The sequence below is a fragment of the Ctenopharyngodon idella genome, chromosome 20 (assembly GCF_019924925.1).
Source record: "Ctenopharyngodon idella isolate HZGC_01 chromosome 20, HZGC01, whole genome shotgun sequence".
NCBI lineage: Eukaryota > Metazoa > Chordata > Actinopteri > Cypriniformes > Xenocyprididae > Ctenopharyngodon > Ctenopharyngodon idella.
Window position 1 is genome coordinate 9,062,740 of NC_067239.1, and position 15,907 is coordinate 9,078,646.

Sequence of the window (15,907 nt, forward strand, 5' to 3'; positions counted from 1 at the left end):
TTCACAGTTTCATTGTTTATTAAAAGGGAAAGACAGTTTTTCTTCTACACTAAGTAGTAAGAAAAGAATGTCATATACAATGTATTTGATATACAAACCACAAAGACATACAAAATATCACATTAGTAAGAGGAAATGATAGCTCAAGATCACATACAGCGGAACAGTACCAAAGACTCACGCACCCACACATTAGTTTTCGTCACAGATGACGAAGATGTCACACAACACCAGGGCTGTGTTCATGTGTGTGTCCTGTGTCTGCGGATCAATGGAAAGATGCGTCTGGGAAACAGCTTGTCTTTTTGCTTAGACTAATGTACATCCACATAGGCAATATGCTGTATATATAAAAATAAATCCTTGAACGCTTGGTACGCAGATGTTATTGGGACTACAACACATTTTCTGATGATGGTCACACTCACAGGCAGTCATATTAAGCATACGCCTATATAACAAACACCTCAAGACCATTTCATTTTGTGCATTATCAAAAGCATCATAAAAAGATGGGATTACTCTTTACTTGTTTTTGGAAAAATCCAATGGAAATCATCTGTGCTTTCTGTTGATGGATGTTTCTTCAACTTTGGCCATTTTTATGTTAACTTTTTTGTTAGGTCACATTAAAACTAATTTCCCATGTCTTCATTTATTTTTGGTACTTTTACAATTCCATTTATACATAGTTTGTTTTATACTTTTGTGCCAGAGTGCCACACACAGATTTATAATATCTTTTTAATTAATAAATTACAAGTCCTTTGATGATCTAAACAAAAAAAGAAAAGAACAAACTATTTAGTTATTTATTGCGCAAAAATTATTATATTAACCAACATGACCAAAAACTCGTGAAGTTCTTGTGAACAGAAATTTTTGTGCGTTTGGAGCAATAATGCAAATATGTAAGAAAATAATCTTCTATTAATTGTGTGTATTCAGGATATATAAAATGGTAGGTATAAAATTAGCCTTAGCAAGACAAATGAGTTGACCGTTCTATTTCAAAAATGTTTAACATGTAATTTCCAGTTGAGATGTGATGGAAATTACATTTGTTGGTTAAATAAATAATAAAATAAAATAAATAATTAAAAAAAAATCTTTAACTACATGCATTGTTGGACCTTGTTAATTGGGACAATGTATGAGAGTTTATTTTCTAAAAGTTTACAAGGCAAAAATGGCCATAGTTGAAGAAGCACCCTGATATGAAGATGTAGTTTGTTGGTTTCCACACCACATTCCCAAGCAAATTCACTAATTTTGGCAGATTTGTGTGAATGAGGCAAAGCTTGAGGTTAACTTTCTCAGCCTAATGAATATTTAAGACTGTGAGAAATTGGGAAAAGTAGGGAAAACTACATGTCTGATCTGGATATTTCAGGTCATTAGTGATATTGGCTGAGGAAGTAAACTTGATCCACAGAGTAATTCCTGCCTAAGTGAATTTTTCAACCATCTTTGTAGTACACATCCCTCCTCAAACGATTCCTTGGGTCATATCCATATTTATCTTTACACATGAATTCTCCATTACTGTACAGTTGCTTTATTATCATACACATACAGTGCACTCTCAAGTTCTCATGTCAGCGTCATTCCATTCTCAGCAAACTTTTATGAGTGCACTTTCTTTCATATTCAGTATGTGACCAATGATTCTATTATCTATATTGACATAAACTTTTAAATATACTTTAATACAAAGAAATTGTAATTTTTAAAATTACACTGTAAAAAAAGTTGATTCAGCAAGATAGATTTTCTTGGACAGACGGCAGTTTTGGCAGGTGTCACCCACACAATCAGTATAAATTGGTTTCAAAGGAATGTTCAGGTTCAGCTGTTACTTTGCCCCACTGATGGGCATGGTGGATGAGGTGAAAAGTCACGTGACTGAACAAGATGCATATGGCACATATATAGCAATTACCACTGACAATAATATATTCTTGCCACTTACTCTACAATAGAGGTCTATGGGTCGAAACATTATGGAGGGTCTAAATGTATAGGAATATGCAGCTTATATTTTCACCAAAGCACTTACACTTGTTATTCCATTCTGAAATGTCTTAATTGAACTGTGAAGTTGTCTAAATCGTCATTTTAGCAGCCAGATGACTTTTCTATGCTGCTTTTGTAGTGTGCGAAAACTGGGTTTAGGGGTTTATTTAGATGAAAACTTGGAAATAACTTTACAAAGTTTGCACTTTTGTGGTACTCAAGACCAGACCGGAATGTCTCAAGTCTGAGTTCAAAACCATATTTTCATAGTCTTGCTCTTGTCATGGACTCAGGAGCATTTGGACTCGGTCTTGACTGTTAACTCCTCTTCTGGTCTTGGTTTTGACTCTGACTCAGCCTACTCAGGTCTCATGTTACTATGTATAATATTCAGTCTTGTGACTATAGTCAGTGTGTATTTAAAAAAAAAAAAAAAAGTGGTCATAGACCTTATGATTTAAATGGTGTATTGAACCCACATACACTTAGTACTTTAAAGATGCAAATGACCCAGGACAACAAAGCCAGATGATGGCCTTGACTGAACCAAGGACATTCCTTTAAGCATAGCTTTTCACGTTTTACCGCTTTATTCCTTTTTCTTTTTTTAAACAAGTGCTCAAAATGCACTTGGTTGTCGCCTGCTTCCTTTTATTTTGGTACTCCTGACAGCAAAGTACTCACTCCCCGATAAAAGCATCGGCACAAGCTATTTACATTAATTAAACTTCATAGAAATGTGTTATAAATATCAACAACATCCCATGCTTTACATCACCAATGGGTCATTATCTACTCCCATAATCCGGTAAGTTAATGTCTGGACAAGATAATAAACATAAATATAATATCTTCCATTTATCTCTCATTTCTCCCTGAAACCATTGTAATTTGAGCAGAGGTATAAGCTGAACATAGGCTTGTATCTCCTATTGTGAGGTCCATAAGTGGCTCTTCATAGCGTTTAATGTGACATGCACCGGATTTATGACAATAAGAGAGCTGTTGCTGTATGTAGGTATGTGGCTTCTTGGGGGTTTACCTCAAAGCTACATTGTCAGAAAATAATTCCACACAACAAACACTAGGGGGCAGACTGCAACTCTCCATACTGTAGGCCCTATTCCTGTTTTATCGGTGTCATCATTTGTAACACAAATTCAATATAATGAATATGTAACTCATGCACGCCTCACTGCTTTGACCATATTTACAGCTTATAAAACATGCAATTGCAATCATCTCACCCGACTACATTGTATGACTTGCTATTCTGGCATTGTCTAAAAAAAAGCACAGAAACCATTGAAGGGCGTGGCGTGGAAATAATACTAATAAATTGATCCATGAATTGCTCATTTACTTGTTATGAGGTGTATGAAGCTTGAATCTGTCATTTACTTAAAGTCAAAGTGTGTAATTTCCAGGTCAACTAGTGTCACTAAAAGAATTTACAAAAATAGTGACTGTTTTTAAAAGGGTTTCTCAAACACTCTTTCTGTTGTTGGTCGAAAATACAGATAGCCCGCCCCAAACTCTCAGTCGTTGAGTCGTTGTTGCCAGGGGTAGATCAAACAAATTGAGCAATGTTTTGAAAGCACCACAGAGGCACAGTGTTTACACTTTTCTCTGAAATCAACCTAAAATGGCTTACTTACAATTGCCTCTGCTTATTAAGCTGGAATAGGAGAAAAATTACACACTTCATCTTCAAAACTCGAGGAATATGTCTGTCACAGTGTAAGGAGAGTTGAGATTCTGGCTAAATATTCACAACTGTGGCTCATATACAGCACCAAGACCAAATCTACTTGGTGGTGAGGGAACAATCTATCTATAATGGCAGGTATTCATTTCTGTAAACCAGAACTTTGTGTGTGTGTATGTGTTTAGTGCTGTTTGCTAAGACAAGCATCACAACTGTGCATACGATAAGCACATAACTCATCCCGCAGTTTGTGCTACAATCATGAATGATACCTCAAAATTGTGCAGGTAATTTAGCAGAAGTGTGCTATATATGCTTACTTTTTATCCTTTTTCTGTAGTCCACAAGTTGAAAACTGTAAGTAACCTCCTAGCAACCACCCAGAACACATTAGAACCTTTACAACAACCGGCTTAAGCCATTCAGAACACACAGCAACTGCATAGCAACGCCCTAAAAACCACCCAAATCACTCTATCCTCCATACAAGTAGTATCTATTTCATATTATACAAGAAAGTTCTGAATCAAATATTAGGATTGGAATTTGTTGAACTACAGAGATTGTAAACTTCATTCTCTGACGCAGGGCCTTTGGCTTGACTGGGACTTTTTTAATCCCAGCGACCCAGATTTCTGGTCTGAGTGATGAATTTGTTGAGGCCTTTTGAAGTGTGTGCTGTGATCACACAGCAGATTAAAGGTGAGTAAACCTGAGATTCGTGTAGCGTGTTAAATAACCTGAAATGATTTTAAATTCACTTTTAGGCTCACAGTTGTTTGATTACTATCGGTTGCTCTATTCCATTGCTAACATATCAAATGCTTGATATGTTGATTTTTTAAATCAAATTACATTTTTTGAACGGTGCTAAATTTTCATTGGAGGTATGAAAAAGAGGCTGAACTCTACTTCAAAGTGCTTTGGGTTCGACTCCAGCTTCGGCCCCAATGGGGACATCCAGTGGTTTGTTTTTCTGTAAACATGGGAATGATTTGTAAACACTGAAATGCAAATCACCCAGATGACCATAAGGGAAAAATATTAACTAGATCAAATATTCCAAAACATATTTTTTCCCCCCAAAGTTTTATCAGCTTTATATATCAGTGCAGTATAAGAGCACTGACTTGTTTGATAAGAAAGATCTGGCTCGTTGTCATTGGTCAAAGATGATCACATGATGCTCTTTGGGACTTCCAGACCTGTGATCAGAGTCACCTGTGGAAAGACAAATTTCAATCATTAACGCTGAGTGATGTGATGTGCTGATCACTAGGGAGTGGAATCATGATGAAAGATTCTGATTCATATTATGATTCACCTTAAAAGATTCTAGTTCCATCTATTAACAATTCTTAGTACTTTTAGAAAGGGTTTAAAGTACCATTTATTACAACAAAACAAACCAGAAGAATCCAGATGTTTGGTCAAGAATCCTGAACATCATGAGAATGATTATGAATAAGAATCAGTTCTTGATTTCCAAAGCTACCTATCACTGAGTAGGTTAAAGGTCAGTGTGGATCTGCTGCTCACCTGGACGTTGCGGTTGAGGCTGACGGCGGGCATGAACACACCCTCCAGGTTCTCGAAAGCCACTGGTCCATGCTGCTGTTTATTGATGAAGAAGGTCAGTGTATGTTTTGTTAGGTCTAACAGGATCCCCACAGTCGAACCTTTCGTGATGCCACCCTCAGCCCTGCAAGAATCAGGTAGAAGAGGAAGGTATTCAAATCTAAACACAGAGAACAACTGTATCATAGAAAAAAATGGCATGATACTAATTGCATGTGATGTAGTTTTCACTCATTATTTTAACAATTTGTTTTGTTCTATACATATTATGCAACCATAGACTGTAAAAAAAAGAGATGGACAGCAGTCTCCGCTTCCTTCCACTGTAGAAAAATAAAGCCAAAATATCCCAGTAATGGTTGTTGCCAATTATGTCGTTCGGAGTCTGTGCAGTAGTGATCCTGTGGTGGAGCTACGGTATCAAGGTCCCTCCCACATTCCCGCAGACTGTCAATCATAACTTTACACCCCGTTTTTATAGCATCAAATAACTAACTAAAACCAAACTTACTCGGAAAACGAACTCTTGAACATACATCTGCGTGATACAAACTACCTAAAATGACACAAACCATCTTTGGAAAAAAATTATTTGACGCGTAATTGGATTTTTTTTAGTTTGGCTCGCGTTTTATTCGATTAAAAAGAGAGAGGGCGGGGTTTATGACCTATACTGCAGCCAGCCACCAGGGGGCGATCGAAAAGCTATGGCTTCCCTTTTCAGGACTTGTGTGGCACACTTGTATGCAGCTGTAAGCTATGGTCTTCTAATCTGATTGGCCAAGCATTATTCAGTTCTGATATTTAGTATGAACAGCACTGGAATGTTTCACTGTTGGCTTCACTCTGCTTGTCTCTGTTTGTGTTTTTCTGAACCAGAGCATGTGTGCGATACAAAGCGGGGAGCGGAATTGTGTAATTTTGCCTGGAAAAAGGAGCAGGTTTTCTTTAAAAGTCACAGCCTTTGAGTTTCCTTTTGATCCAAGATCAATGAAATGAGGAAAATTTGGAGTGGAGCTGGAGCAGAGAAACTCTACTTACAACTCCAGTCTGTATGTAACGTCTGAATCACAGCAGTGCTCATATTCAGTCTGACAGGAAGACTGCAAGTGTGAAATCACATACAGTACTTATATTTATAGAGTGGTGAAACCAGTGGTTCAAAAGTTTTAAAAGAAGAAACATGTTGAGGAAGTTCTACATATCAAGTATTTCTAAACATTGGCCATGTTTCTATTTGGTATTAAAGGGATAGTTCACCCAAAATTGAAAATTCTGTCATTTACTCACCGTAATGCTCTTCCAAACCATAAGACATTTGTTCATCTTTAGAACACTAATGAAGATATTCACACGTCAAATATGGTGAACAGAAGCTCAACCATGCTTGATGCACAAAAAAAACAATGAGGTTTGTTCTCACGTGACAAGCAGGCACAGTTGAGCTTCTTTCCACCATATTGATGTGTACTGATCAACGTTTATATATGTGAATAAAAAAGTCTAAATTAAATTTGTTCATCATATGAAGTGACCTTTCTTCAGAAGACTTGGAATAAACTGTTCAATTCATATGGATTACTTTTACAATGTCTTTATGAACATTTTGAAGTTTTTCAAAATTTTGGTTGTGTGAAAATTTTGGATGTACAAAAATGATGAGAGAATATTAAAAATATCTTAATTTGTGTTCTGAAAATGAATGGAAAACTTTGGAACATGATGGAGAGTAAATGATGACAGAATTTTTCTAACATTGATTTCAAATGCATCTCTTGTGACGTCCTGTGTTCGGATTTCTTTAAGACACTCCCCTCTTTTTTTGTCATAAACTGCATCACTTCTGTGTGAGCGGCAAGTGTGGAACACAAATACTACTGAATGAAATAACACTTGTTAAGCGTCTAACAAGTGAGCAGGAAATCAAGCGAATGAAAAGGAGAAGGAGGGAAGCAACGATAATGACGGTAATCTGTGTTTTTTGGTAAAATCACCTGCTTTGATTTGCTACATCACAACACATCCCATAATAATGTTCGTGTGTTAGGTGAGTTGGCAGCGCTTCAAGGGATAGTTCACCCAAAAATGAAAATTCTGTCATTAATTACTCACCCTCATGTCGTTCTACACCGTAAGACCTTCATCTTCTGAACACAAATTAAGATATTTTTGATAAAATACAATGGCTCAGTGAGGCCTGCATTGACAGCAAGTTAATTTACACTTTCAATGCCCAGAAAGGTACTAAAAACATATTTAAAACAATTCAGGTGACTACAGTGGTTCAACTTTAATGTTATGAAACGACGAGAATACTTTTTGTGCGCCAAAAAAACAAAATAATCATGGGCGATTTCAAAACACTGCTTCAAAGCTTTACAAATCTTTTGTTTTGAATCAGTGGTTCGGAGCGTGAAAGTCATGTGATTTCAGTAAACGAGGCTTCGTTACGTCATAAGTGTTTTGAAATTTCAATGGTTTGCGTGACTTTGGCAGTTTGATTCACGCTTCGAACCACTGATTCTAAATAAAAGATTCGTAAAGCTTCGAAGCTTCATGAAGCAGTGTTTTGAAATCGCCCATCACTAGATATTTTTGAATATAGTCGTTATTTTGTTTTTTTGGCGAACAAAAAGTATTCTCGTCGCTTCATAACATTAAGGTTGAACCACTGTAGTCACATGAACTGTTTTAAATATATCTTTAGTACCTTTCTGGGTGTTTGAAAGTGTAAATTAACTTGCTTGTCAATGCAGGCCTCACTGAGCCATCGGATTTTATCAAAAATATATTCATTTGTGTTCTGAAGAAAAACTAAGGTCTTACGGGTGTGGAACGACATGAGGGTGAGTACTTAATGACAGAATTTTCATTTTTTGGGTGAACTAACCCTTTCACTGCAGTCCGGGACGGTTGACACTACAAATGCGATGTGGTCACATGCATTTTTGCACTCTCCGTATGTGGTGTCAGTGGACCTGTTTCCACCTGATATTAGGATGCATTTTTTGTGGTCCAATTACAAGTGGTCAGCACTAAATAGAGGTGGAAACAAGTTCTAAAACACTTTGTGATCAGATCACTGAAACTATATAAAATGCATTTTTAATACAAACACTATCTGTCCTGAATGATTCCCGAATACCTAACATGTTTGCTCTGGGACACATTGTGAGAGAATGTACTAAAACAACTGATACAAACTCTGCTGTCGTTATGGTCAAGATCTGCCCTCCTTATCCTTATTCACTTCCTGCTGCTTGCTTGCGAATCAAAATAAAGGCCCATTCACACCAAGAAGGATAACTCTAAAGATAACTGTAAAGATAACTATATTAGTGTCCACACCAGCGATAATGTTCTGATTATTATAATCAAACACTATAGTTTTGTTATCTGCTGCTTTAAATGCTCAAACTCTTTAAAGTCAGGTGGATTCTTAATACCCGGTGGAAAAAGGGCCAGTGATCTGATCACAAATCATTTTAGACCCTTCTTCCACCTGTATTTAGTGCTAAACACTTGTGATCGGATCACCAAAAATGCATATTATTATTATAAACAGGACCACTGTGTTTCTAGAACATTCTCTCATCTAACAACCATCACAGAGCTGATAAGAGTACTAGAACTATTACTAGCAGAGTTCTACTGGAGTGACTATAAACTACTTTCACCTGAAATGGTTTACCTGCTTAGAGCCCCTGGGTGATGAAGGGACAAAAGAAAAAAAGAAAATGTGTATAGGGATTTATAAAATATTACAAAAATGTATAAAAATGAAAGGAGATGCATGGATCCAAGACTGACAAAGAAGTAGAACAAGTCTGGCTTCAGGCGACATTAAGTGGGTTACATACAAAAGGCACAGATTTCAGGGATTAAGTTTAACATTAGCAATACTGTTAGCGTGTCCTCTCAGTCACCTCAGCATCCATAAACGGAGACAGAATTTTAAATCGGTGCATTAGTATTCAAGTGTTATAATCAGCCTGTCCTTGATACTCACCTGAGGGCACTGCATCAGCATAAGTGTGACATACACTACATGAACTACATGTTTCAATTAAGCTTTATATTCTGGTTGCTCCACAAGTTGTGATGAATCGCTGAGTTGTGACATTGGAAGAGGCTTGTCGATTTGAAACATGGTAGAAACTCTTATCTATAATAATAATAATAATATCATATATATGTGTAACCTATATATAGAGAGTCTTCAGTGAATGATGTTAAAGGGGCTATTTTATGCCCTTTTTCATAGTCTTGATTTTGTTTTTGGGGTCTACTAGAATAGGTTTTCATGCTTGATTTAAAAAAAAAAAAAAAAAAAATTCTCATATTTTACATTGTTGCAGCACTTCTCTTCCCAATCTGTCAGTAACACTCTGTTTAGTTCCTGTCTTTATGAAGCCTCTCCTTCCGAAAATGATTGGTCGGATTGGTCGGCTGGATCAGTGTGTTGTGATTGTTCAGCTTCGAGCGTATTTACAAAATGTGATGACCCTTACCGCAAGTTTCAACACACTACTAAGGCAACTCAACCAGGCCTTGTCCCTTTCGTTGCATATGTCTAATTTAAATGAGGAATATCACGTTCGTTCCCGAAAGTAAACTCAATACTACAATCGAGGCGTTTCAGGGAGTTCAGATGCAGTGCTTACTGATATAGGGAAAAACTCCCTTTGGAGTGACTTTGTGCTTTGCAGCTCAGCAGACATTTACATTACACAAGAAAAATGAAATGTAAAATAGCACAATAAGACCTCTAATAAATGTTCACACTTCACATTTACAGTAGTCAACATTTTAAGTGGATCAAAACCTTTCATCAAAGTTGTCCTAAAACCTTCTTCTTAAGACAACTTAGTTCTTAGGACAACTTGGCCTCCAAATTCCCCAGATCTCAATCCAATCAAGCATCTGTGGGATGTGCTGAACAAACAAGTCCGATCCATGGAGGCCCCACCTCGCAACTTACAGGACTTAAAAGATCTGCTGCTAACATCTTGGTGCCAGATACCACAGCACACCTTCAGGGGTCTAGTGGAGTCCATGCCTTGACAGGTCGGGGCTGTTTTGGCAGCAAAAGGGGGACCAATATAATATATTAGGACGGTGGTCATAATGTTATGCCTGATCGGTATAAGTGATCGAAATGGATATTTTTCATCATTTTGAATTCAGATGTAGTTATCTGTGTTTATCGTTCACAGTATATTTCTTTTGTGTTGTTTATACTACTTCCATGTTATGTTTCAGAATACTTGAATGCATGACATATCATCATAACGAATGCCCAATTTGGAGGTACAAGTTTCCCAGGTGCAGTTAAAGGCAGCAAAAATTAAAATCAACAAAAATTAAAATCACAAAACTAGAAAATTTAGGCATGTACCTGTTGGTGTGGGAGTTGTTGTGCATGAACCAGGAGCGATTGTTGTCCACATACATAGCCCAGGCCTTATCATCCTTCCCAAGCATCATGTCCTTCATTGTATTAATCCGTGCCACACCGAATGCAGGATCGGGGTGGTTATCATAGCGATCCACGCTAAGTTCCCAGTAATGCACACCCTTGGAGAAGGCAGCTGTCCCGAGCACTACGCGATCATCGTAACTGTTACAAGTCACAGTCTGGTTTTCGTTGGACAGGACAATGTCTCTGTGAGCTGACGTAGGGTCAAAGGTAAACCACGCCACTGCAGAGGAAAGATAAAACCAAAATATAATAGCCAAAATAATTCAGTGTGGTTCAGAAAAATGCATATTTTGCAGATAATAAGAGGTTAACCAGTCTAAGAATTAATCAAAATAGCATTTCACAGTGGTCGACTGGTAATTGACATACCAGTAGCTATGTTTCCATCAACCTATTTTTATGCACATTTCGGGATATCGCATCAAAAAGGATGGAAACACCAATATGCAAAAATTCTAAAAATGCACATAAAAAACTTATGAGCTCAAGTAAGTCTGATAAATTTTTTATGCGATAGAAAACGTGCATAAACTACGGTGGAAAATCTTTTACCGAATAAAATGCCTTGACGCGCATTAAAAAAGAGATGACTTTGCTATGGGACGGCATAACTGGACTAACCAGCGGACCTATCTAATTGCACAGCATCTGAAATGCTGTTTTGGTCATTCTGTAATGCCTGAGCAAGGTCTGTCGTAAAAGTGCCTCGGTGTAATTCCCTCCCAGAAGGGCTTCACATGATTGCGTTCACAAACACCAAGGATCTAAATGCAAGATAACATGACAGCGTTTATTGCGGTTCACCTGCGCACTCTGAGGCGCAGGTAATTATATATGAAAATTATTGGCTTCGACTGCAGAAACTTCCATTTTTCTTAGTGATATTTAGTGCCAGGTAACCAAAAAGTGACGAGTTTGTTCTTTTTGTCTCACTGGATGGAAACAGTGCTTTACTCGCAAATGTTTATGCGATATTCCAAATTTCCGCACAGGTTAAATTCACAACTTTGGATGGAAACGTAGCTAATAATTAATGATGTTACTGAGACTGTGTCTAAAGGGTAGTTAATAGAACCAAATTTGTGGCCCACCATTTTCTTTATGACGTAAAAGGCTGGCTTTGACTGGTCCCCTTGTTTACTGTCTACAGAGCCCAGTGATTTTTTTTTTTTAGGACAGATATTTCCGTTATATCCGACAGACAGAGGTGGAAGTAATGAATTACAACTACTCACGTTACTGTAATTAAGTAGTTTTTTTCGAGTTGTACTTTTGTGAGTACATTTTTAAATCTGTAATTTTACTTGTACTTAAGTACAAATTAAGCTAAGTAATCTACTTCGTTGCTTGTAAAATCACATTCCGTTACTGAGTACGCCTACATTTTGAATTAACATTGAAACCTTTGACCGGCATATCGGTAGCCGATAAAGTTATCTGATCGTAAACAGACCAATGAAAACCCTGATATTTTACCAGCGGCGCGTTCTCATTCTTTCATCTCACCAACAGCGAGTTTGACACACACCTGCCTCCTCCTGCTGTCACTCGTTTCAGTTACAGCGCAGGACTGCAGGTATTGCGCATAATTTTAATCATACCCGCAGGTTTCAATGGTGTATTTTAATTACAAATGTCGAGAGCGCATTATTGTAATGCGAGAGCACATTCATGTAATGGCTGAAAACAATGCAAGCTCTCAAATATACAAGTAAACTGCCTCTCCTCTCACTCAGATGAGCGCGCGCTCTGTGTAGTGTGCAATCGCGAATCTCTCCGTGCTCTTAAATTAAACGTTGTCAAAAGTTATCAAACAATCAGAATACACTTCCATGCCTGGCCGATGAAAATGCTACAGGAAATCGTATTGGCTATAAGCGAAATGCACTAGAAAGTCTTTCAACAAACAAAGGTGGATCTTTAATTTCTTTACAATGTAAATGTATGTTTCAGAATGGGGCATTTGTATCATTTGTACATATAAATAACCTAGTCTAACTGCATCACTACATTGTACAGACAGGTCAAACCATTCTGATGTTCTTTTTATCTAAATAAACAACATATTATATGGCTCTTAAAGGGTTAGTTCACCCAAAAATTAAAATTCTGTCATTAATTACACACCCTCATGTCATTCTAAACCCGTAAGACCTTTGTTCATCTTCAGAACATAAATGATATTTTTGATGAAATCCGAGAGCTTTCTGACCCCAGACTGCAATGTAATCTTTCTGGGCCTGCAACTTTTGCAGGCCCAGAAAGATAGTAAAGACATTGTTAAAATAGCCCATGTGACTACAGTGGTTCAACCTTAACGTTATAAAGTGACCAGAATACTTTTTGTGTGCAAAAAACAAAATTAACGACTTTATTCAACAATTTCCTCTCTTCCGTGTCACTCTCTGACGCTGTTCATGTGAGCACCACAGCGCATGCATGTGATGCTGACACAGAAGCCAGCCAATAATGAGCTGGCATTCTGACGTAGAACCTGGAAGTGCTGCACTTTGTTTACTACGTGAACAGTGTCAGAGACTGACACAGTAGAGAAGAAATTGTTGAATAAAGTCGTTTTTTTTTTTTTTTTTTTTTTCGCACAAAAAGTATTCTCATCGCTTAATAACATTAAGGTTGAACCACTGTAGTCACGTCGACTATTTTAACAATGCCTTTACTACCTTTCTGCGCCATAAAAAGTGGGAATAACGTTGCAGTCTATGGAGGGTCAGAAAGCACTTGGATTTCATCAAAAATATCTTCATTTGTGTTCTGAAGATGAAAGAAGGTCTTACGAGTTTGGAACAACATGAGAGTGAGTAATTAATGACAGAATTTTCATTTTTGGGTGAAACTAACCCTTTAAGATACACAGCATATAAAAAGTCTGTGTTGTTATATTTTGTATACCTCAACTGAATTGAGGTAATTTGTTTTATTTGTTCTTATTTTATTACTGGCTGTTTACTTGTCTTTTTTGTAAATTCAACTCAGTTTGAAATCAAGCTTTCTTGTGCTGCATGTGAGCTATTGCAACAAAGTTACCCTATTGTAAAGACACAAATACACAGAGTGAGCAAATATTTAAGTGAGATTATTGTAATGGTAATTGATCAATGTTTAAATATGTAAACAAAAGCCTAAATTAAAATCTGTTCATCGTATAAAACAGACGTGTCTCTTCAGAAGACTTGAATTAAACCGCTCCATTCAAATTGATTACTATCACGAGTCTTGTGCTTTTTGAAGCTTGAAAATAATGATTGCTTTGACAAAACAGATGGACATAAAAATTATATTTTAAAATATCTATATGGCAATATACAGTATGTGGTGGTTTTCCCCATGGTTCTTAAAATTATACTGAATATTGATCATTTTCAAGGTATTGTATTGAAGTTAGAAATTCCAGTATCGTGACCACTAATTCATGCACTTCATGAATAAGGTGAAAGTGCTTTGTTGAAAGTAGCTATTTTCTACTGAGATCTATGATTTGATTGAATATTGTTTGGTAATTCATTAAATATCGCCAGCTAAAAAGTAATTAGTAATTTGTAATTTGAGTAGTTTTTGAGAAGAGTAATTTGTACTTTTACTCGTGTACTTTTTTGACACCAGTACTTTTACTTGTAATTGAGTATTATTTCAGCAATGTAACAGTACTTGTAATTAAGTACAAATTTCCAGTACTCTTTCCACCACTGCCGACAGATAAAAGGGACATTTTATGTGTGATATTCTCATGAAACAAATGCTTTAAGCACCTTAAGCAGGATATAAAAGAGTGTAAGTATAGTTTGTTGATCATACACACATCTATCTACACATATTCGCTCCTTCAGTGACACATAAATTATTAAAAGAGTTAAAGGGATGAAATATTAAAGCTGGTATGCTCTCTTAGAAGTGGAGTTTTACAGTGCCTGTAAGGCAAATCTAGCATCAAATCCTTGCATGTTCTGTGTTAATTAAACATCTCCTCTGGGACCATTGGTTTATGTAGTCATGCAAACACCAACTCATCCAGGTCCTGCTAAAATTACTATAACTGAGGTTTTGTCTTAATTCTAATAATCTTGGGCTGATTAAAAAGAGAAAATAAAACTTAAAAGCAGTGGTGACCAGTCACACTAATTATTACTAATTATGTTAGTGTTTTAGAACAAATAAGTTGCGTGAATGATTCACTGACTCCCTCATAAAGACAGTCACTCTACTGGTTCAACATTGTAGCCTGCAGAAGTAGAGTGGAGTGATACAAACAGTGAAAAGTCCCAGTGCTGTTGATATAAATATCAACACTTTTGAAACACTGCTCAGTCAAGTGTATTCAAGGACCGAAATTAACTCAAAAAGCTGAAACAGTTGAAGTCTCTATGTACCTAAAGTTAAAGTCTATGTCTACAGTAAAATGTTTGATCACTGTAGAGTAGCTAAAGTGTGATGAGAGGAGTTTTCCTAAGACACTCATTAAAGAGAAGCATCCACAGCAGGGATCCACTAAGGAAACGGAATATATAATGTGGAAGCTGTGTGTGTGCGCATAAGCATCATAGATAGAAAAGAAGTTTTAAGAATTCTCAGAAACCCTATTTAAAGGTGAATGCAAGAAGCTCTGTGAAGTAGACGACCAAAACACCCACCATCAGATGTCTTCAGAACAACAACCTTGCTGTACGCTCCCACTCCAGCAGAGTTGTACGCTTTGACTCGAGCGTTGTACGAACTGTTAAAATGAAGGCCGTCAACTGTACAGACGGTCTCTTTACCCACATATACCTCCTGGAACATGAACAGGACAAGAAGAACAGACAGGAAGTAAAGTTAAAAATGGAAAGCATCTGGAAAAACATTATCCTGCATAAGATAAGATATAAGATGATGCTGCATGTTTATCATGAATTATAAAATAAGCTGTAGATGTCTTAAAGAGAAGAAGATAATTTATTTATTATTTTGCAAGCATTAAAAAAACTAGATAACAAAAAGGCATCATTTGATGGATGGATGGATGGAAATCAGTCATTCTATCAACTGTTTTTTCTTTAGAAAACAGATTTTGCATTGGATGTCAAATGACGACAACACAATGCCATAATTATTGTTTAATGTACTGTAGT

General features: G+C 36.7%; 1 protein-coding gene across 4 annotated transcripts in view; it reads right to left on the bottom strand.

Moving 5' to 3' along the window:
• Positions 1–15,907, bottom strand: part of LOC127502156 (E3 ubiquitin-protein ligase TRIM9) — a 48,163-nt gene continuing 32,256 nt past the window's right edge. For 3 of the 4 annotated variants that reach the window (XM_051874778.1, XM_051874775.1, XM_051874777.1), the window contains 4 exons: positions 15,431–15,569; positions 10,701–11,004; positions 5,264–5,426; positions 1–4,945 (listed from right to left, as the gene is read on the bottom strand). In XM_051874778.1, the coding sequence (XP_051730738.1) occupies positions 4,901–4,945; positions 5,264–5,426; positions 10,701–11,004; positions 15,431–15,569 (651 nt within the window). In that variant the 3' untranslated portion in view covers positions 1–4,900. The remainder of the gene's footprint in view (positions 4,946–5,263; positions 5,427–10,700; positions 11,005–15,430; positions 15,570–15,907) is intronic. The other variant, XM_051874776.1, reaches the window with a different exon arrangement.